Source organism: Coenobita brevimanus, chromosome 93 (assembly GCF_032717465.1).
Source record: "Coenobita brevimanus isolate Jiangsu-jjx chromosome 93, ASM3271746v2, whole genome shotgun sequence".
In the NCBI taxonomy this organism is placed as follows: domain Eukaryota; kingdom Metazoa; phylum Arthropoda; class Malacostraca; order Decapoda; family Coenobitidae; genus Coenobita; species Coenobita brevimanus.
This window is the reverse complement of record NC_137046.1, coordinates 29795416-29819178: the sequence shown is the minus strand read 5'-3', so window position 1 is coordinate 29819178 and position 23763 is coordinate 29795416. Positions and strand designations below refer to the sequence as shown.

Sequence of the window (23763 nt, the reverse complement as noted above, 5' to 3'; positions counted from 1 at the left end):
GACTAGATATATGAAACCAGGTATATTTAGTGCTGTAACCAGTTCGATTTGTCAAACCGATATACAGTAATCTCTCCAGTATCCAATGTAATACAGCCAAAGGCATGTCTGGAAAGTGGGATCGTCTGGATACTGGGACCCCTGCCTCCTAGACTGGTACATATGGATGCAAACGCAGCCTAACTCAGAAAACCACCTACATAACTCACTACCGGACATTTAAGACCCCACTCACACAAATAAGGGACAGAAAGCATGAAATAAATGAAAAGGAACCAGAGAACAAGGATTTAGAGGTGAATGTGGAAAATATTTAGCAGTATTCAGGGTACTTACAACAAGTCCGTGGCCGTCACAATGAATGCCCCGCCTCCTCTCAGACTCTGACAGTAATAAGGTGCGCCTGAAGCACCTACAGTAATCCAGTGTTGCAATGCACTTAATCCTTTGCACTCTGAATTCTAATTTCTTAACACTGCACATTCTTTTCTCACTTGTGCTCTACTTGAAACTCACCAGTGTTGCACTCTGCACTTAAGCCTGTGCACTCTGAATTCTAATTTCTTAACACTGCACATTCTTTTCTTACTTGCTCATGCACTTGAAACTCTCCACTGTACAGCAGCACTCTGCACTTAATCCCATGTACTCTGAATTTAATTTCTTAACATTGTACATTATATTCTTTACACTGGACAACACTGTAAATTCCCATGTGGTCTAGTGGTGAGTTTTTGCTGTTTATTCACTGTCAGAGTCTGAGAGTAGGTGTTGCAGGTAGCCAAGGGGCGCGTCACTGGGACGTGGTGATGGACTACCCACTGCAGATGACTCTGAAGATAGGTGCAAACTCATGTCCAGTGGTGACTCCACTGTGGTCGATATGCTGAGCTGTGGCAAGGAGGTGGAAGGCCTGTCTTGGGGAGGCAGCAATGTGGAGCCTGGGCTGGGCACGGCGGGGATCACCTACCTGAAGAAACTGTCAGTGTTTGATTGATGCAAGGAACGGTGATTTTGGCGATTGATGATGTGCTGCCTGAAAACGCGCACTTCCTCCACAAGTCCCAAGGGTCCCATCTCCCTGTCATAGTCAGGGTGTTCTAGGTAGTCAAGAATGAACTCAACGTGCTCCTGGAGTGTGCTCAGCTTGGGGATTGTTGAAGTAGGGGCACGCTGAGAGGAGTCCGCATCATTGTCGCTGTCCTTGTTGGAATCTTCAAGCTGGGTACTTGTACCGGCAACTTAAGATGCGATCTCGATATCAGACATGATCTGATACCCAGTATCACCCTTGTTGTCATCCAACCACTCACGCACTTCGTCCACATCAACGTCATCGCCAGCCGCATGAAGATGTGCTTGGAAGTCATCCATGTCAAAACCTAGAAAGCCACGCACCACGTCAGCTCTGAGAAACAGACGAGACCAACCACTTTCCAGAGTCTTGACAGAGACTTCCCTCCATGCACTGGCCCAGTTGTAGATGGCCGACTTGATGTTGTAGAGGCGAAGGTTTTCCACAGTCTGCAGGCCTCGCATGTCCCGTCCCTCCCTGCGCTTGTCCTCGTCCTCGAGAACAACCATCACCTCGTCCAGGAACTTCCTTCGGTACAGCCTCTTCGTTGCGACGATCACTAATTGGTCCATTGGTTGGATGAGAGCAGTCGTAATAGGTGGCAAATTCATGCACCGAATGTGGCCATTCTCAGCCACCAACTCCTTGTCGGGCGGATGCGCAGGTGCATTGTCCAGAAGGAGGGCCTTTACCTGTTTGCGCGGGATTCCCAGTGTGTTCGTGTGGTAATGGATGACCTCCTTTACGAAGTGCTGGTGAAACCAGTCTTTGAAGATTGTGGCTGTGAACCAGGCCTTCACAGAATGGTACCAAACAACAGGAAGGACATCCATCGCCCCATGAAGACACCGAGGCTGCTTTGCACAGCCAAGAATAACGGGCTTGAGCCGGTGCATGCCATTAGCATTGGCACAACACAAAGCAGATATCCGTTGCTTCGAGAGCTTGCGGCCAGGTACATGCCTCTCTGTCTCCTCTGCTAGAGTGTTCGTTGGCAGCAAGTGATAGAATAGACCAGTTTCGTCAGCGTTGTAGACTTGACTGAAAGTGAGGCCCTCTCTGTCGAACAAGCCCTTCATCTTCTGCCGAAACTCCTGTACTCCCTCCTTGTTGGCATCCAGAGCTTTGGCATGGGCCTTACGGTTGGTAAGGCCATGCTGTAACTTGAAACTAAAGAGCCAACCCTCGGATGCCTTGAAGTCTGGGGTGTTGTGTAACCTTGCGAACTTCTCGGCGACAGCATTCAGCTCCGTACCATGCACCAGCACACCAGCAGCACATTGTTGATGTTACCAACTCAGCATGGAGCGGTCGATTTCTGCAATCGTAGGAGGGTACATAACCTTCCTCTCCACATTGCGTTTGGTTTTCGATGCGAAGTCAGCCATGTACTGGGTGAGCTTGTCCTGGGAGTCCTTGATATCAAAAAGGTAGAGCGGGCCAGGTTGAATTCATGGAGGAAGCGCGACGTCGACCATCCTGAGTCCACCTTGTCCAATATTTCCCTCTTCTTCTCCAGAGTCAGAGCCACTCATTTCCTCTTCTCAGGTGGCAGGGCCATCTTCACACACACGAGTAAGAGGCAGGAGAGGACCAACAGAGCCTGCAGGAGGTAGGGCACCACCACGAAAGCGAGCAAGTGGACGGCCATGGTGAGGAGCATGCACTCACGACAATGGGTAGGTGGGAAATGGGGAGACGGCGTCGCCCTACCAGACATTGGCGGAACAATGTGGCAAAATACAACTGGTCCGCGCCACGCCACAAATTCAAATTACTGGTGATTTTTATTTATTGTTTTATTTATTTATTTATTTTTTTTTACATTTTCTGGCCATTTTTGGGTTCTGAAGGCCCAGGCCCAAAATGTCAGGACACTGAGGAGTCTGGATATTAAAGAGATTACTGTACCTGATTTTTGCATTATAATCGATACTGAATTGACACTTTTTTGTTTGTTTGTTTGTTTTTTTCAATATCGGAGACGGATGGAAGAAATATGCATGTGCCTTTTACTCAAGATTTTGTTCATTGTTTAATCTGCTTCTGTGTGAGTGTTGTTACCTTGACACTTTTGTATCCAAATAATGAATTGCATATTACACTACATTATCCTGTTGTGTGTCGATGATGCAAACTGTTGATATCAAGGTGAAATAATTAACGTGCCAGAGAATGCCTTGGTATAATAAACATAATACTGTTGTTTGTTTAGGAGGAGGTTCTATGAAGTTGCATTTTGCCTCTTGAAATAGTCAGTCCCACTATACATCTGTTTGCTATGTGATAAATCCCTATAATCATAATGATGCCTCCCAGACAGCTGTTAGAGCAAAGGTGGCCACCCAGTGTTTACATTCGCTGTGATCATGTGCCTGCCATTCCATTTTGTGTGTGAGAGGCCATTGAAACACCATTGCCATCACCAAATATCAGTGCAAATGTTTAACAAGTACTGTAATGCAGTTTACAGTATTAAGTGGAGTGATAACTTTTTGTGAATACTGAAACATGACATGGAAATCATGTCTGGCAAGGGTGCTACCCCTTGTGGAAAGCATGGTGCCGTCAGGGGCTTATATATATATATATATATATATATATATATATTATAAAGGTTACATGGTCGTAGGCCCCCCTTCCCATCCGTATCAAACCTACATTATATCGACCTCACTATTCGATTTGTTTTCACTTGACATAACCCCATCACAGAGCGAGGCATGACTGGACAGATGTAAGTTGCTAAGGGGGGTTTATGTACAGTGTAAGTGGGTTGTAAATAGTAATATTAAGAATGATGAGCCTAGAAGTTTATAATTAAAGGGTAGAGGAGAGATAGTGCTTAGATGACAGTGGATGTGAATAGAGTGGTGAAATGAGTTTACATGACACCAGTTTGAGTTGGAGAGATAAAAGACCAAAAAGGTGTCTGGATGTAGCAAGTCATGATGTGGAAAAACAAGGTATGGAAACTGGTTTAAGTAATCGAATTGCCAGAAGAGAGCATTGGATGATGTATGCAAAGAGATGAACATGGCAAATTGCACTACTTTTGTGTTTGGCAGTCAGTGCAGTCCCTATGTGAGGCATTAACAAAAATATTTGTGTCAGTTTTAGCTGAAATTGGAGTCAAGAATTTTGAATACCTGAGTGAGAAGTGATTGGTTGTATGACTAATTTCAATTACTGATAAGTCTTCATTTATGCCTTCCAGTTATTATTTCTGTATCTCCAGTTATTTGGCAGAAATAAGATTAGGATGATTGATGGTAACTGATTAATGAGCTTTTGAGCAACCAAGTTTCCTTTAAGAAGGTGAAACAAGGAGTTGTACTTAATGTTATGCATGACCTTTCAGGCCCACAGTGTGAGAATGGAGAGCAGTGCTTGGCCTATGCAGATATCCAGATCTCAAAAGACTTTGACTATTGAAATCAACAGTCGGTGTGGAGAACAGCAGCACCGTATGTATTATTTATATTTTCCATTTATACAAATGAAAAAAGATAGAACTACCAATATTATCACTAATTAATGCCATGATGCATTGCAGTCTGATGTGGTATAAAGGATTATGAAACACCACTTATATTTCCTATCACGATATAATTGAGTGCTAGACATGTTCCGGTAAACTGCTATATTTACAACACCATAACAGCTGGCACGTATTAGGGCAAAAATACAGATTTGCAGCCTATGACTGTAAAGACTGAAGCTGCTTTGGGAACAAACTTTGTACAAAAAGTAGTACATCATAATTTAAAAATAATTGGCTGTGTGATACTGGCAGACATTAATAATAATAATGTAAAATTTGACAAGCATTACAGTCTAGGCCTCTTTTCCTTGGAACAAGAATTGTGATATTCCCTAATTGGCTCAGTGAACTATATCAAGTAATGGTATTGTAGTTTTAGTAGCTTAGAAAATTCAGTTCATGATTATCAAGTAATAATAAACTAATACTTAAGATTGTTCCCAAGTATAACATTGCTTTTCAGACTTATATACAAGAAAATTATTGTACATTAATATTATATACAAATAGATTTACAACAAAATACCATATTATGTAACCTGTACTTTTATACATATTCTTAAAAAATTTTTTTACAAAATATAGGCATCAAGAAAGATGGTTTCTTAATTTCCAGTCAGGCCTCAACTTTATGGTATACTGTATATACAAGTCCCACAGTGTTTTCAAGATAACTATGTACAGAACAACCATCAAATGAAGTTCAAAGTTCAGAAAGGCAAAGTGTATTCCTGTACATTAAAGTACAGCCCATTGATATAAATGAACTATTGTCTTTTTGTATAGCTTAGGTACAGTTGAAATATAACTTGATATACTGTACTGCACATGATGTGGATGATGTAATCCTTTACACAACATTCCTACATGATCAGAAGATTGTGGTTAGAAGAATGACCAATAACTTCATATGGCTGCCTTCTTAATAATAATGTTTGTTTTAATTACTAATTCAACACATTAATTTCATTATGATAATTTAGCTGATTTAAATTTAGCCAGGATGACATTTGTTCAGCTAGTATGAATACCATATTTATAAAAAAAAATATTTAAACATCCAAGTTAATCTATTTGGTACAATGAGAGTATAAGTTTTATTTCTGATACTGCCACATGAATTTAGTAATCTCTCCTTATACACTCTGTATTGAAGGAGTTAATGGAGATAGGTAATGACCTTCACTGAGAGGTGTCCCTAAAGCCAAATAACATAATCTGGCAAATGTAGGAATAACATTTTCAATGTCATATACTGAAGGGGTTAATCTTGGGAGGGGGGGGAGGGGGGGGGCTCGAGGCTGTAATACTAAATGGATATAAATTATGAAATTATGTTTTTATATATCCAACCCAGAGTACAGATCAAAACTAATTTATCCCATGTTTGAGATGATTTTCACTCCCTATCAATGAGCCATTTTAGCCTGCTAACATAGTTAAAAGGAGGCATTCATAATCACAGTACTGGACTCAGCAAGGATATAGTGTACTCCAATCTGAAGGTGATCAGCAGTAATAGATACAACAACTGGATACCAGTAATAAAGGAACATCAAACAGTTACCTCATGCACTTGCACGTTAAAGCATTGCATCTACAGCTCTACTGAGACATCCTACAACACACATATCACGAAAATCAACAGCCTTAGGGCAGACAGTAAGGTAGTACAGTTGGAGGTCAAGCAAATGGACGATTTTTATATACAGATAGATAGATAGGTGATGCAATGATGTCCACTTCAGGGTAGTTAATAAGTACGATATATATAAATGTAATGGCATGATTAATCTTTACTCAGTTCATCACTGTACCATACATTACAGTTTAATTTAGCTACTTTTTACCACTGAACTAGACCTTCAACCAGTTTCCACCACTACTGACTGCCAAGACTTGTCACTTGCACCAACTTATGCCACTTCTGTGCCTAGTTACTCAGGTACTTTCTATATATGATTATGAAGAAATCTTTGTCACTCAGGAAAGTTATGCTACACAAGATGAAGTTGTGAAAATGTTGTCCTTTCATGAAACATACATGTAGCCACACATTGAGCAAAAATCTGCTTTTCATATCAACACAGAAACACCTTTTGCAATTCTTGCTATGTAATTATTGATGGTTACTGAAAATACAGCATTACAGTAGCATCACCGGACAGCTTTTTTCAAACTTGAATGGTAGCAGCTGAAATTTCAAAGTACTGTATGCACAACAGATAAGTTTCTGGTGTTATGTGCTTTTCTGTTTTGATAGTTACACTTTAATTAACCCGTTTGAGTAATTGCACTCACTAAATATGTATGTTTTTAACGGACAGCTTCTAGTTTTTTGGCTGCATATGATAAGCTGCAGCCCACTGTGGATGAGTCCTAGAGTATGCTGTATTATTGGGATAATTGCTGCTAGTGTCAATGAACTCGCGCACTGTTTGTGTGGGATCTCGAATTTCCCACATCTCTCGAACATCACGAATGTCACGCAAGGTTCTTACATTCCGCAGTTCCTGTGGTTTTTCGTGATCTGTTGACTCCTTCATGTCTCGCATGTGATCCAGCCAGGAGGGCAGATCTCGTGCCCCCTCTCTCTGTTGATGCTCTGGATGATGGTGATGATGATCTTTAATCTCTCTCATATCTACTTCTCCCGGTTCTCTTTTTTCTACATTATCACCAACTCCAGACAAACCCATTCGGTGATCTTCATAATGGGATGTCTGCCGCCAAGGATCCCGACGTCTCCTGTCACTAGGTATACGACTGTGAGGCCGTCCACTGTAAACACCAGACTCGTAACCGTTTACACCAGAGGCATGGTTGATGTGAGAATATCTGCTGTTTAGTAGGTGATGAGTGTTTGGAGGATGGGTTCCTCCACAGTTTGGCTGATTAGGAGTGCCCAAATTTGAAGTTATGGTTGGACAAGGACCACAAAAATTTACACTAATAGATATTGGGTGAAGAACAGGTGACATCTCAGACAACCCTGCCATTATGGGTGCAATAAGTGCATTATCAATTGTCAAAGGTACATAAAAGCTTCCATTCTGATTAAGAGCAAAGATTGGAACAGTTCCTCCTGGGCCAATCTCCGGCCCTTGCCGACATGGGGAACTTCTGCCTTCACATTTAGTTGTAGGTGTGGGTGACCGTTGACATTTTTCAAGTCCTGGACTGTCATGGTCATCTAATAGTTTACCTGAATCATGAGGGAACCCATCTTGACAAGGAGTACCACGAGGTATTGAGACAGGGCCAGTGGGAGTGACCCTGTCCTTTTCACAGTCTGTATAATTACCACATGAACTTTCAGAATCTCTTCTCTTCTTCCTAACCTGGTGTGACTGCTCCAGGTCAGCACTAAATCGATGTTTCATGTTAGACTTGAATTTGTAGAGGCGGCTGCTGTTAGTATTATTGTTGTTATCATCACCACTGGAGGAATTGTTGGAGCTGAGGCCAGAAGAATATCCACCACATCTGCGGTCAGCACTGGCACCAGGCCCTGCATGTTGTTGAAGAATCTCTCGTAGCTGACTCCCCACACCACTATTGTTATCCACTGATGACCCCATAGATTTGTCCTCATGGCCATCAGGACTAGGTCGGTCCTCAGGGCGGAAGGAAGATTCTTCTGTTGAAAAAGTAAAGTGGTAAATGTTTTGATATTTGATAAGTTTTTAGAATAGGTTGTATTACTCTCAGTACAAAATCTGTGGGAACACAGTTTTGGTACTATACCTGATTAACCATCAGCATAATGATAACAGAAATAATACATAACAGTAATAATAATGAATACCAAGAAGTTTTTAAACATACATTATATTTTCTTGTTGTAATATCTTATGACTACAGCAATGCAAACATCATTATTATTCAGTGACAAGCTCCTCAATGGGAGAACAAGAACTACTCAGTTATCAACTCCTTCAGTGAAGCGGCTGAAAAATGGGAAAGCAGCTGGGGTTGATGAGGTGGATGCAGAGATGATTAAGTGTAATGGAGAGAGCGGAATGAAATGCTTGTTGGAGATACGTAAGAAGGCATGGAAGGTGAAACTGTGCCAGCAGAATGGAAAAAGGCTGTGATTGAACCTCTGTACAAAAATAAAGGACGGCAAAGTAAGTGCAAGAATTATCATGGCATAAGTTTTATTGAGTGTGGTAGGGAAAGTATATGGAAGAATTATTACAGAGAAAGTATGAGAGATGTCCGAAGTCGTGGTAAGTGATGAACAGGATGGCTTTTGGAGTGGCAGAGGATGTGTGGATCAAATATTTGCAGTAAGACAGATAGTGAAGATGGCTTGTGGGAAGGACTACAAGGTGTTTATGGCATTCATGGATCTGGAAAAAGCATACATACAACAAAGTAGACAGAGAAGGGCTGTGGAAAGTTTTGCACATGTATGATGTAGATGGTAAGCTGCTAAGAACTATCAAGAGTTTTTATGATGGTAGTGAAGCATGTGTAAGGGTAAATGGGCATCTAAGTGAATGGTTCACGATCGGTGTGGACATGTGACAAGGTTGTGTGATGATGTCCCCGTGGTTGTTCAGTATATATATATATATATATATATATATATATATATATATATATATATTACATACACGGATGACGTGATGAGAGAAATAAAAACACGAGTAATGGAGAGAGGGATGGCGTTGGTAATGAATGGTGATGGATGGAATATCTCAAATTTGTTGTATGCTGATGATGCAGCACAACTTGCACATACCGACCAGAACTTGGTAGACTAGTGCAAAGTTTTGCTGATGTCTGTGAGCATTGTGCCTTGAGAGGAAATGTAAAAAAGAGTAAAGTGATAGTTACTGAGAGAGAAAGCGACTCCTAGTGTGATGTTACAGTGAATGGCGAGAGACTGGAATTGGTGAGAGAGTTCAAATACCTGGGCACAGTGATAGAAAAGATAGGAAAATGTGCAAAAGAAGTAGAAAGTAGAGTGACACAAGGAAGGAAAGTAGCTGGTGCTATGAAGGCGTCGATAAGAAACAGAGGATTGAGTGTTGCAGCTGCACGAGGCTTACATGAAGGAGTGTTAGTGCCAACTTTAACATGGATGTGAGACTATGTTGTGGCATGAAAATGAAAAGTCAAGAGTAAGAGCAGTGAAGATGGGAATGTATGTGGAATACAGAGTGGATAGGATACAAAATAATGTGATTCGTGAAAGATGTGGAGTGAGAAGGTCTGTGGACACCACAATCGAAGAGAGTGTACTGAGATGATATGGTCATGTGGAGAGAATGGATAACAATAGAGTGGTGAAAAAGGTATATCTGAGCAAATTTGACGTGAAGTAAGCCAAGCAGAAAGTGGGGGGATGTGGTGGATGAATGTGTGAGGAGGGTATGGAAGTCGGTGAGGCTAGGAGACTGACAAGAGATCGAGCTGGCTGGATGAACGCTGTAAGAAGTGTATGATCAGGGATTTGGCACCCCTTTTTATCTTGACAGGGTCTGGACTGACTCTACTGGGTATGTTTATGTGAAGCTACAGAATGTTGTGAATGTTTTTGGTGTATCAGATAGATCCAGGATTCTGGGGGCTTGAATGATGAGTGAATGGAAGTGTGGTCCATTGGACTGGGCGAACTTAGGCTGTCTGGATGCTGCTACTCCCCTAGGGTGGGAAAGGAGGTCCAGATGATGATGATATATGTACTGTGTATATATATATATATATATATATATATATATATACAGTAAAATCTCGATATAACGGACTTCAATAGACCGGAATTCGCTTTTATCGGACTTGAGGAGCTACTGGACTAAATTCCTATATGTCGGAAAAAGTCCGATAAAGCCAGAAGCAGTCCAGAGTGTCAGACCACTTCAGCTCTGTTCACCACAATAATGTAAATAAAAGATATGTTTATCAGTGTACAGTACAGAATTATTATACATATTATACCATTTGATTAATGTAATGAAGTTATAACACAGTACAGTACTGCAGTGGTAGTCAAAACAGTTTAAAAACCGTTCATACGATCCGGACTAATGTCTGATATATCAGAAAAAGTCCGGAATAGAATGGGGTAGTCCGGATGTCACTTTTATCCGAATTTCGCATTTTTTGGAATGGTTTGGGCCCCAATTAGTCCGTTATAGTGAGGTCTTACTGTATCAGCTTAATCTTGATACCATGATTTTATTCGAATAACAAGAGGTTAGGACATCTACTTAACCATTCCAGTATATTCTCGGGTGAAGAAAGGATCTGAATGCGGTGCGTGCGCAAACACACACACACAAAACTGAAGGGGTTAAGAAATGGAATAAACTAACGTGAAGAAGACACTTAACTGAAGGGGTTAACGAATGGAATAAACTTGTATGGATAGACCTTCCCTATACTTAGCATACCCAAATGAAAGGCCCAAGGACATATAGTCTCATCTGTTTAAATAAGCTGGTTTTATAAAACTCTCCATTTGCTGGCTTAAAGGGTGTAGTGTCTCAATGCTCCATATCCCATGATGATCCTAAACAAAGCTTCCTGTACTTCAGATCACTTGCTAGAGAAGGGGATCTTCATTTGCTCGACATAAAACAATACTTTACGCTGTTTGGTAGAAAAAATGATCTTTGATAATCAAGTACAGAAGTACTAGTTAGATGCAACAACTTATGGGGCTTTGCTAAAGTGAAGCACCACAGGTTTCACTAAAGTGAAGTACTTTCATGTAAAAATCCTTACAGTGCTAAAGTGAAACACCATATAGAGCATCACTAGAGTGAACCACCTTGTGTGTTAAAATGTTTAGGCATGACTGACCGACCAGGCTGTTCCTAGAGATGCTTCTGCATCTAAGAATTACCTGAGAGCAGGGGCACACCAGGGGGGGAGGCAATGGGCCCGAGGCCCCCCCTTTAGCTCTCTGGGTCCTTAAAAAATTTATATATATTTATTTTGAGAACAGCAAAACATGAAAAATTGGAAGGTACAAACAAAGAGTAACACATGAGCCAGCAGCTCCCCGACTCTAAACCTGCATGTGACCTCCCTGTAATTATCGGATTACCTGACCTCACCTCACTATGGGGCTCCCCCGTTAGAAAATTTTTAGGTGCGCCCATGCCTGTGAGGCACAACTGAACCCATGAACCTCCACCAGGTTAGCCATGTGAGTTCCAGCATGGGCTTAATATTACATGCACCATGCACTTTTCACTTGCTTGTTCTAGTTTTCATTCCATATACCCATGCAACTAGTATGAGGAGGTGGGGAGACCAAAGATGAGGAAGGACAGTATTATGGTACTACCCTCTTTGATACAGGATATAAAGGATTTTATTTTAAACCCGTCAAATTACCGGCCTTTTTCGGTACGGTGCCGCAGCCACAAATACTACCTGATGTTCTTTCTCTCTCTCTCTCTCTCTACAAGGGGATCAGGAATGTCCTGAGAATTACCATCCAGTCAGCCTGCCCTCTATCATAGTAAAACTGCCCATTCCCAAAGAGAAGAGTAGAAGAAATTTTGCATATACTGTACTGTATTGCCTTCTCTACTGCTTGCCAAGAAGATAAGGATGGGTTAATAGTGGATCCTCTATACATCTCTGACTTTACTGTGGAGAGCCCTTTTGGTCTAACATATCTTCATGCCAAGTACCCCCCCCTCCCCCTTTTTTTTTTTTATTACTAAGTCTGATCATTCAAAGGCATGAAAAGATGATAAGCTGTGAGGCCAAACTGGACATTGTATCCATCCCACCCCAGACAGCCGTGTCGTGCTAATATTTCTTAATGAAGAATCGTTACATGTTTCTCATAACATTGTTTATTTTGTTTTGATTGACAAATGCATGAAATGGATGTAAAATAAAGCTTATCGATATTTAAGGAAGGAAAGAAAAATAACCGTCCCCAAACCGAGATGGTGGACTCAGCCCATTTCTTTATTTTCCTTGGCTATAATACAGCTTCTCTTCCTTGTAGCAGTGACTAAAATAATGTTGTTATAATTTCTCCTTTCCTTTTAGTGACACAGAGGGCACATAAAATGAATGGAGTTTAGTAGACACAACTTTGATGCTGAAAATTGAGTAATCTGGTGAAGAGTGGCAGTTTTTCCTTAGTTAGTGACATCAGGAATTAACAGCATGTTGATTATTTTCACGCTATATAGGCTAGCAGATTAATCTGAGAGTGCAAACAATCCACCATGTCCATCCTGTGTATCCTCATACATGTGAAAAATCCGTTTGGTAATGCATTATTCTGATTCATTACCAAACGAATTTTTCATTACCAAATTGGCCCACATTTGGTAATGAAAAATACCAAATGGCAACCCTGACAGGGGAGGGGGGAGGAAGGAAGGGGTGAAGGGTCTGTGGTGTAACAGTTGTTCGGTGCCGCGCAGCAGTTTCAAATTACGGGTAGGAAAAAATTAGGATTTTGGGGGGGATTTTTTTTTGGGGGGGGGGGAAGGTCCAGGCCCACAATGTCCGGTAAGTGGGGTGTCCGGAAAGTGGGCATCCGGAAAGTACGGGGATTACTGTATATATATATGTATACCGGGTATATATACTGTGTATTTTATAATGCAAAGTGTCACCAGATTGGGGGGGAAAAAAAATGCAGTGCCAGGCAGACTGTACAAAAAGACACATGAAAAGGCCCTTCATTTCATTTTATTTCGTTTATAAAGGCTCCAACATGCTTGCATGCGTCAGCCTTGGTCACCTAATTGCAGCCCTCCACACTGCTCGATATCTGGCAGCCTCCCTATTCAGACCCTTATCCCTGAGGCCACACTCTATGACCTCGTCCCAGGTCTGCTTTGGTCTACCTCTCGCAACCCTACCCCCAGCATTCACACTTCTCACTCTTTGCACCCAGCTGTCATCCCCCATTCTCTCTACATGCCTAGACCATCTCAATCTAACTCTCCACATCACAACACCAATACACTCCAGTCCCATCCTTCCTCTTAACTCTTTCATCGTTCGTTGTAAACCCAGTCCCCCCAGGCTCTGAAAAGCCAAAATTAACAAGGAACACTGAAGGACAAACAGGGGCATGTAGGCTAGGATGGACACAAAACTGAACAAGTATGCAATGTATGGTGCCCACAATGCATGTTGCAACCCACAAGACTAGTTTGGAGTAGGTTCACAAGGTAAGTAGTGCCTTTTTTTTTTTTTTTAAACAAAAATAACCTTCTCTCCCAAGAGATTTGATACACTAGAAGGCTATTTTATGCCTAGCACAATTTATGTAGCTTGAGACATGGTACCCAAAGAACCCAGTAAATGGTTTGTTTTTACTATAACTTCCACCAAACAAACAGCATAAGAAAAAAAAACCTCGGGTCAGCCAAGACACCTACCCCTTTACCTGGAGTTCCCCTTCCCCCACCCTCCTTAAGATAAAGTATTATACAGTAAGGGTTAAAAACTATCTTATCTTTCCCACCATCAGTAAATCCTTAAAAACTGTTTACAGTAATAATAATAACTTGGTAATACATTATTAGTCATTTGTCAACTGTATTGTTTGAATGGCCCTTACAATTTACAAGTATTTAAACAAGCTGTAAAAAATACAAGAAACTGTGCTTTACTACTCTGCATTACCAAGTTTAATATAAAGAGGCAGTCCCACACTGCTTGAATTAATTAATAGTATTTACAGAAACTATGCTTCAGTTTTATGATTACATAAAGATAAAACATTAAACCATTATGTAGTTGTTAATCTGTGGTAGTCTTGTGGTTTACCAGACTATGAACATCACTGGTGTAGGGTAATCACTCAAATCTTTCGGCAACAAATTCAGAGTCATGGTTTAACATTTGCATTGGACAAAAATATTACTTTGAAATAGTAACAGCCCACCCCATATCAACTCCTTCAAACTCTAGAGGCCCAAGGCCAAGTTACCACTGTTCAATCCATAGTTACATTTACAGGCAGAAGACTATATCCCTGTTGAGGTATAACACATCATGGTCTTGCACCCAGAAAAATTACTGTAAGCACTAACCACTTTCATGCAGTTCTCTTGCAGCTCAAAAGGCTTCCTATTATCAACCACTATTTTCTGTCACACAATTCACCATATCATTCTCTTTTTCTGCCATTGCACTAAAGTACAGGTGCAGACAAAGGAAATGAGACACTTACTTAGCCCAGGTACACATAAACTAAGGTCACTTCCCCTGCATACCCTCACCTGATACAGTTCCCCCACTATAATTAATTCGCTTGAAATTACCCAATTCCTGTGTGCCTGGGCAAAGTATTTTTGTTCCTTCTATCCACACATCTATATCAATTGAGTCACATTCCCTATCTGAAGCCATTTAAACCTTCAGACCTTTCCCTTTAATGACTTTCATAAAACCGCCCATTAATCCCTTCATTCCAGTGACATATTTTTTTCTTGCTAGCTCCAGACTATTTAACTGATCTCTGGATAGATTTTTTCAAGCTGGAGGGGTTGGATATAACCTTCATTGACCCCTTCACTATAACAGGTCTCTGCTGAGCTATATGAAATTGTATACTGGTGACAAGAGTAACAGAATAAACATCTCCCTAGAGTGAAAGTATTAAATTTGAACAACTGTGGAAATAAAGGTATCCTAGCCTTGCTCAAACACTAATGCATTACAAGTATTTACATTGTATGAGATGCTTGTAGTCATGCAGTTAGAATGCCCGTTAGAGTGATGGTCTTGACTCAAGTGTCAGTTTGATCACTAAGAGTTTTTTCCGATCATGTAATAGTCATCAAGGGAAACAGGCCTGTCATCTACCCTTAATTGTAGCTACCAGACTATAGTTACCAAGTAGCCTTGAGCATAGGAGGTAATATGAGATTGGCTGTTACCACTTTTACACAATAAAGTTCCAACAAGATACTTTTAGTTCTATGGGTTGATATTTCTCTGACTTCAAGCTTAGGCTTATGTTATGATTTTGACAGTTTTGCATTACACATTACCAAGAAACAGAATACTTAGCACAAAACAACAATACCCTTATCTCAAATGTTTGTTCAGCAAATAAACCCTTGATGAAACAAATTACCAAAATAGAGGTCAAAATAAGATTCCCCCCACCCACGCTAGCATAAAACCCTATATTTTGCTCATATCCTGTGGAAGGCAGTGGCAACAGCATGTACAGGGGGAGAAATCAGTGGCAATATTTGCGCACCACAGAAGCAATCATGCTAACTGGAATAACTCTGGTACTAGCTGATCCTGTCATGTTACATGGATATTTTGTACAAACTTACCTCTGTTTTCAGCACCTTGAAAGAAACTTGAGTCTTCTGGGACTGTGTACATAATACCAAAACTTAATGGCAGAAAAACTGCAAAATATACTGATAAAGTTATTAAAAATCAAAGCAGCTAAAAATTATATAATTTTCTGCAAATACGTATATAGTTATGGTTGCTAATAAATGCTAAAATACTGATACCTGTCATGAGATGGATACATGAAGACTTATGATTAAACTCAGTGTGCCACACATATACAACTGCTACTTGTCACGGTTCAATATTTTTTACCTACATGAATTAAACAGCAAATGAAATGAATACTGTGAAGTTGAATTAACCTGTACTGTAGTAATTAAATGCTGGTACAAAATGAAATCCAACTACATTTCATATATGTACAGTATATATATATATATATATATATATATATATATATATATATATATATATATATATATATAAAGTGATAAAACATTTTTCCATACCACTTTTATGCAATGAAAACTAAGATGCAATATCCATTAAAAAAAAAAAATCAAGACTGAGGGGTTATGTCATTATGTGTGTATTAAAGCAGACAACATAAAAGATTGTCATACCATTCAGATTTGAAAATTTAGTTCAATTTTCTACAGTAACCCTTTCACTGGCAACACAAGGCTGTTGTCATGCAACACCACTTTTTTCCCTCAACATGTCGTATCAAATGCAAATTTTTTTACTCTAACACTGGAAAGCTATGTCTGTTGCACTTCCCTGTAGCAGTGAACTATCAAGATTCAACTGCATTGATTTGGGGGAGAAATTAAAAACTGTCTCTCTACAGTCTGTGTACTGGTAATGAATAAATCATCCATCTATCTATCTATTGCCAGATGCCTTAATCCTGTATGGGGTGGCCACAAACAAATCGCCTCCATGTCTCCCTGTCCCCTGCCATTTCACTGTCCTGCTCCCAGCCCACACACCCCTCTCTCATATACCTCTCCACTCCATCCCTCCACCTCATTCTTGGCCTTCCCCTCCCTCTCCCCCCCTTCACCTCACTCACATACACTCTCCTCATCAGTCTCTTGCTCTCCATCCTCTCCATATGGCCAAACCACCTCCATGTGTTTCTCCTAATGCTTCCAATCACATCCACATCCCCACCACAATGCTTCTTCACTCCCTCATTTGTCTGTCTCTCCATGTGACTCCACATGCTCCTCTCAAATAACTCATTTTCACTGCTCTCACTCTTGACTTGTGGCCCCAACAAGGGCCAAATTATGAATAAATCATAATTTAGAGAAAAAAAAAAAAATGCCAGCATCACAAGACACTTAATATCATCCATCATCCAGTTCTACATTTCCCCATGAGGAGCGTAGGAGCCTCACTCATCCCTGAGTGGCATTATGTGAGAAATAAACCCCAACCACCACTAGGATGTAAACCTAAACCAGCTCAATCCGACTGGAGCGTTGTAATTACCCACTAAACCACCAAGCGCCAAAATTTTGTTATATGGTTACAAACCCAGAGTAGTAAATGGCTTCCTGGTGTACAGGAAACCATTTGGCTTGTCACTCAGTGTAGAGTCACCTACAGGCAGAAGGAAGAGGAAAGACTGAAGGAAAGAAAGACAGAAGAGGGAGTGTGAAGTCACCTGTAGGCAGAAGGACTAGGAAAGAATGAAGGAAGGAAAGAGAGAAGAGGATGGAAGAAAAGAAGGATGGAGGAGAGGAAAGGGCAGACACCCGAGAGCAGCACTACATTGAGTAAGTGGATGCTGAGTGCCCCTACCTACCACAAGAGACTTCTACCTATCTATCCATTGCCAGACGCCTTAATCCCGTAAGGGGTGGCCACAAACAAATCACCCTGTCCCCCACCATTTCATTGCCCTGTCCCTAGCTCGCACCCCCCTCCTCATATACCTCTACACTCCATCCCTCCATCTCATCCTTGGCCTCCACCTCACACATACACTCTCCATGCTCCCCACGTGGCCAAACCACCTCAGTGTGTTTCTCCTAACGCATCCTATTACATCCACATCCACACCACAGTGATCCTTCACTTCGTCATTTGTCAATTTGTCTCTCCATGTGACTCCACAGGCTCTCTCAAATAACTCATTTCCACTGCTCTCACTCTTGACTTCTGTCCCTCCAACAAGGTCCAAGCTTCACTTCCATATGTTAGAGTTAGTATCACAATGCTGTCATGTAGTAGCTTTTTCACTTCCATGCTCACTTCCCTGTTTCTTATCACTGCTTTCAAGAAACCAGCAACCTTTCTTCCCTGTTGTACCCTTTCAAGCACTTCACCCTCTAAACTTCCACTTATCACACTACCCAAGTACTGAAACGCACTCACATTTTCCATTTCCTCCTCATCCAACCAGTACAGTAATAATATTACAGTAAACCCTTGATCAAATGAAATAACTGTATACAGATTTTTCGTAATATGGGACTCTAAGCTTACCCACCAATTTGGTATACAAGGTCAATATGGTCACCCAATCGAATAACCACTTTGTGCCTCATTACCATAATTTTACATTGCTCTTCACATATTTCACTCCATTCTCATCATTTAAAAGCTGATAAAATGTTACCTGTCATTCAGAATTGTAGTACACAGACCATATTTAAGATAATTGTGACACTTTGACTCGAGGTGATGCAATCCATTTTATTTTGCTGTGGTGGTGGATGCCAATCAATCAGCTGCTTGAAATGAACTGATTAAAGTATATGTTATTCTTCACTCACTATGCTCAATTGGTCACTTAAGAGCTCAGAAAATATTGCCTGTCAGAATTATAATGCACAAGCCATGTTGAGGATATGCCACACTCTGACTTAGGATGATGCAGTGTTTTTGTGTGGTGTTGCTGATCAACCCCAGTCCGTCTGGCTGAGCAAACCCATCAACCGCAGGCAAGTAACTGCCTCTGCTGGGTCATTCCATGCAGTAAACCAATGATCCCTTGTGGCTGACAGTACCTCATGATAGCCAGGCACGGAGAATAGTTAGGGTTGAGGTTTGGTTCCTGGATGGACACAGCATTTACGTCTCTCCACCCAGTCAAGAGGAGCACCACAGTAGGCTCCACTTCACCCTGCAATTTGGCTATATAGTTACCACCCAGTATTGTAAATGGTTTTCTGGGTTACAGGAAACCATCAGGCTTGCCACTCAGTGTAGAGCTACCAGATGTGGAAAGAAGAGTAATAAAAGTGACAGGATGGAAAGGGAGAGGAGGAAAGAGAGGAGGGCTGACACTGAGACAGAATTAGAATGGGGAAGGAAGAAGTGGGCAGCACTACATCAAATGGGTGGATGATGGTCACCACCACTTACCACCATCAGTGTTAAGCCACCAGAAGTGGAAAGAAGGGTAATGAAACTGACAGGAAGGAAACGGAGAGGAAGGAAGGGAGGAGGGCAGACACCGAGATAGAACTAGAATGGGGGAGGAATACATAAGCAGCACTACACCAATGAGTGGATGATGGTCACCACCATCTACCATTCATTGTGGTGTGAAAACTTATGATTCCATCTGGTAACCACTGAATGAGGGTAAGAATATAATGAACCTGGGTTCCTAAATGAGGATAATCAAACAGATATAATGCATTTATGAATATAACGTCAGCCTCTTCCCCCAATTAGTTCATTTAGCAAGGGTTCACTATATGGAACAGATATTTAAATAAGCCTCAGTATGCTGTACAATGCCAAAACAATGTTGCCCATAGTGAAGACATCACTATACTGTATAAATGTGATGTGAGATGAAGACAACATGTCTACATTAAGTAAACATAATGTGGGATGGAGAAATGAACTCTACAGATAGCCTACTTCCTTAAGTGTCAGCTCCCTTCTGTCCAGTTTTGGACAAATCTTGCTAAACAGATACCTTTAGCATCCTCTCACATGGGCAGCAGTTAAAGGGTTAGTACTTCAGATGAACAATTCAAATTCTTGTATTTTGCTTTTCTGTTTTCTTTAGTAAAAAACTTAGTTTTCATTGCATAGCTAACTAAAACTAAATTTCCCTTACAAGGAGGGATTTAACTCAAAGATTATGCATCCTACTCTTACCACATCTGACTGTACTATGATTGATGTGCAAGAAAGAAGAGATGTGATGGCTTCTTTTCAGTATGTTATCTGATGCTGGCCTTCATGATGAGTGATGAACATACTGTATATAATGTATTTCCAAACTGACCTTTATTCTTAATGTTATGAGTGAAGTTTGAAGGAACTTTCATTTGGAAACATAAGTGTAATTTCTTTAGCTCCTGTGCTGAGCGAGGCCTGTGCCTCATCATCAGTTATGTATACAATACTGTAGTTGGTTATGGAAGAGGAAAATACAATACAGAATCAATGCAACAAAAAGGAAACACAGAGGATAAATGCTAAATATAAAACAATGTGGGACTGCTCTCATTATACTGTATATACTGTAATTAATATTATGAAAATGCTAAAGCCCCAAGTTTATTGCATTTTGTAACCTTCAGCTTTAAAGCAATTTTGTAACATTAAAGAATTTTAATCACATACTGTCTTTTGTATATGGCTTATCAGTGCAAAATTTACCATTACATATTTTTCCAAAAAGGAATGAAGGAAACTGACGATTAATAAGAGCTTTATAATAATGTCTGAAAAGTTCATCTCTCCAAAATAACCAGTTTTGGTAGTGAGCATCACTCGATTTGAACAAGACATTATTTTACAGTAAGCTGTACAATGAAACATTATAATGAATAAACATGCCATTTATTCTGGCCTACTTGAAAGGAAACTAAACAAGTTGATATGAGCCAAGGACAGTGTCTAACTGTGGACAATAATAAAATGCAGAACTTATCCCACTGTTGACACCAGATCAGTGCTACAGTGTTCAGGTTGCTGGAAAGCCTAATTGCATTTTCTTGCATTGGTAAAAATTGCCAAAGTGGAACAAACAGCAATTCCCTTGTGGCTTGCGCATTACCTGTGACCAGTGTTTCCTTACTCTCGGAGGCGTGACTCGACCCGTTGCCGTTGCCGTCGCTGGAAGATCCAGCTGATGAACTGTTGGCATGATAGCCTGAGGATGACGATGACGAGGAGGCTCCACTCTGTCTTGTCACATAGCCTTCACCTAAACATGACATATAATTACCATTCTGTAAATAACTGACTGTTTACAGACAGTGATGGCTGTAATGAATATTTTATCTTTCCTGCAAGAAGTACTAGTGTATATAAAATACTAAAAATATTACATTATATCCATGATAGTGCACAATGATTTCCATGTATTACTATAATTCAATCTTTTATTGGCCCCATCAAGAATATAAGGGGCTGGAGGTAAGCTGCTCAACTCATGACATTTAAGTAAAGAATGAACAGCCTCATTCATGTCAAAGAAACAGTAAGTGAGCAATAAACTAGATCAATGGGCATCCATTTGATACATAGTTCCTAACATAGCAAATAATTTACTGGATTACTGTCACGTGAAGGTAGCACTACACTGAGTGAGTGGATAGTGGGCACCCCTACCCACTTCTACTGTTATTAACACTGGACACTGTATATCTGAACACTTTGTTTTCCCTTCAAGGAGACAATGTGGCATGTGCTGATTTACCCATTCTTGTCTCTTTTTCTCCCCCCCTCCCCTCATTCTTCAATGCAAGAAATTGAAATTCTTAGCCCTCAATGTACTCAACTTTTTCATACATCTTCCACAGTCCACAATTCTGTACAGTATTGTACTAACATTTATGACTATTGGTCTTTCAAAATGCAATGTTCCCTCCTGGGAACCCATCGACGGGGATGGTCGTCTTCATGCTGTTTCATCCCAATTTATCTCTCGCAGTCACTCAGACACTCTTGTTTCTTCTTTCTTCTCTCTCACCAATATACTGCCTGACTCTTTTCTCCTATACTACATATGATTTCCCTCTTTTAACATCACCCTCTGCCTCAAGTTAAAAACTTTCTTGTGGCACCCTATCTCTGCATTTTTTGAATACCATATATCTAGAGCATTTCAGTGTACAGCATGCTATCATTTTACAATAAGGGAGCATTTGGAAAAATCTTTTCCGTAACAATTTACCATATATCAGGTCATATACAACAGGTTCAATGGAGATGTGTTTTTGGCCAAGGGTCGTCTGAAAATAAGTTTCCAACTCATCGAAATTGGTCATTTTCACTTCATTGCATTTCACTTCCTGACTGCCACCAAAAATGTTTAAAAATTTGTTTCCAACTCGCCTAAGCTGGTATTTATGGTATTTCATTTCACTGAACTTACCTAGCTTCCTGCCTGAACTCCAATGCTTCACTATTGTTCCATCATGACACTAATGCACCCAATAGTGACTGAGTTCAAAAGCCACTTTGGAACAAGCAAATGACACTAAGTTTGTGTATCGGCAATCGTGTAAGTGAAAAAAATATTCATACACTGACCGGTGAGACTTCATACGTGATTATAATGATCATAAGCAAAAATGTCATTGTATCCATTCATCTATCATCCAATCCTACATTGCCCTATGAGCCCAGAGTTAGGCAAGTTGGTCCTGTATCCATTCATCTATCATCCAATCCTACATTGCCCTGTAAGCACGGAGTTAAGCAAGTTGGTCCTGACATTTAATATGAGAGAGACCAGCCTCACTCATCCCTGAGTGCATAACATGAGCAATAAATCCCAACCACCCCTTGGATATAAACCTACACAGGCTCAATCCACCTGGAGCATTTTAATTACCCACTAAATCACCAGACTTCATATTTGGTTATATGGTTACCACCCAGGATAGTAAATGGTTTCCTGGTGTACAGGAAACCATTTGGCTTGTCACTCAATGTACAGTCACCTATAGGCAGAAGGAAGAGGAAAGAATGAAGGAAGAAAGACAAAAGAGGGAGTGTAAAGTCATCTGTAAGCAGAAGAGGAACGAATGAAGGAAAGAAAGAAAAGAGGAAAGGCCAGACACCCAAAGCAGCACTACACTGAGTGAATGGATGGTGAGTGCCCAACCATCCCTTGGATATAAACCCACACAGGCTCAATCCGATTGGAGCGTCTTAATTACCCAGTAAACCACCAGGCGCCATAATCTGGTTCTGCGGTTACCATCCAGTGTAGTAAATGGTTTCCCAGTGTACAGGAAACCATTTGGCTTGTCATTCATTCAAGGGTAACCCATAGGCAGAAGGAAGAGGAAAGAATGAAGGAAAGAAAGACAGAAGAGGGCGTGTAAAGTCACTTTTAGGGAGAAGGAAGTGGAAAGAATGAAAGACAGAAGAGGAAGGATGGAAGAGAGGAAAGGGCAGACACCCAAAGCAGCACTACATCGAGTGAGTGGATGGTGAGCACCCCCACCTGCCACTCTTTCTTCCTTTTTTTTTTTAAATAACTCTTTCAAAAATCTTACTGGAAAATGGTATTTTTGGAAATCTGGAATTCGGATTCTAGGGGCTGTTTTGTTATACTGAACTAGTCATGAAGAAGTGATATGATTAGGATGTGAAATAAGATGCAAAAGGGTGAAATTATGGGCAAAGTTAGTGTAAAATGGATAAAGTTTTAATTTTTAGTATTAGAAAATGATACTGTACTCATTTATTTTCAAACATGTGCTTGAATTCCCACCTGGAGAGGAGAGGACCCTCAGATTTATCAAACCTGCCTTTCCCCTAATTAGTCTGTTATATTAGCGAGAGTCTACTGCACTTACCTGTATATGCATATTTGTTATTTTAACACTGAAATGGATGATGCCCTCTTCCCCAGTTTTAGTGCAATGACAGACATCTATAA

The 23763-nt window shown here is 40.6% G+C and overlaps 2 protein-coding genes across 4 annotated transcripts in view; one reads left to right on the top strand and one right to left on the bottom strand.

Annotated features, from left to right (window-relative positions):
- Positions 1-4510, top strand: part of LOC145412391 (uncharacterized) — a 235392-nt gene extending 230882 nt beyond the window's left edge. The window contains exon 17 of the mRNA XM_080282280.1: positions 4437-4510. Within this exon, the coding sequence (XP_080138406.1) occupies positions 4437-4510 (74 nt within the window). The remainder of the gene's footprint in view (positions 1-4436) is intronic.
- A 154-nt stretch (positions 4511-4664) lies between these two features.
- The window catches only part of LOC145412616 (uncharacterized), a 140872-nt gene continuing 121773 nt past the window's right edge, over positions 4665-23763 (bottom strand). For all 3 annotated transcript variants that reach the window (XM_080282534.1, XM_080282532.1, XM_080282533.1), the window contains 2 exons: positions 20944-21072; positions 4665-8259 (listed from right to left, as the gene is read on the bottom strand). In XM_080282534.1, coding sequence (XP_080138660.1) covers positions 6950-8259; positions 20944-21072 — 1439 coding nt within the window. In that variant the 3' untranslated portion in view covers positions 4665-6949. The remainder of the gene's footprint in view (positions 8260-20943; positions 21073-23763) is intronic.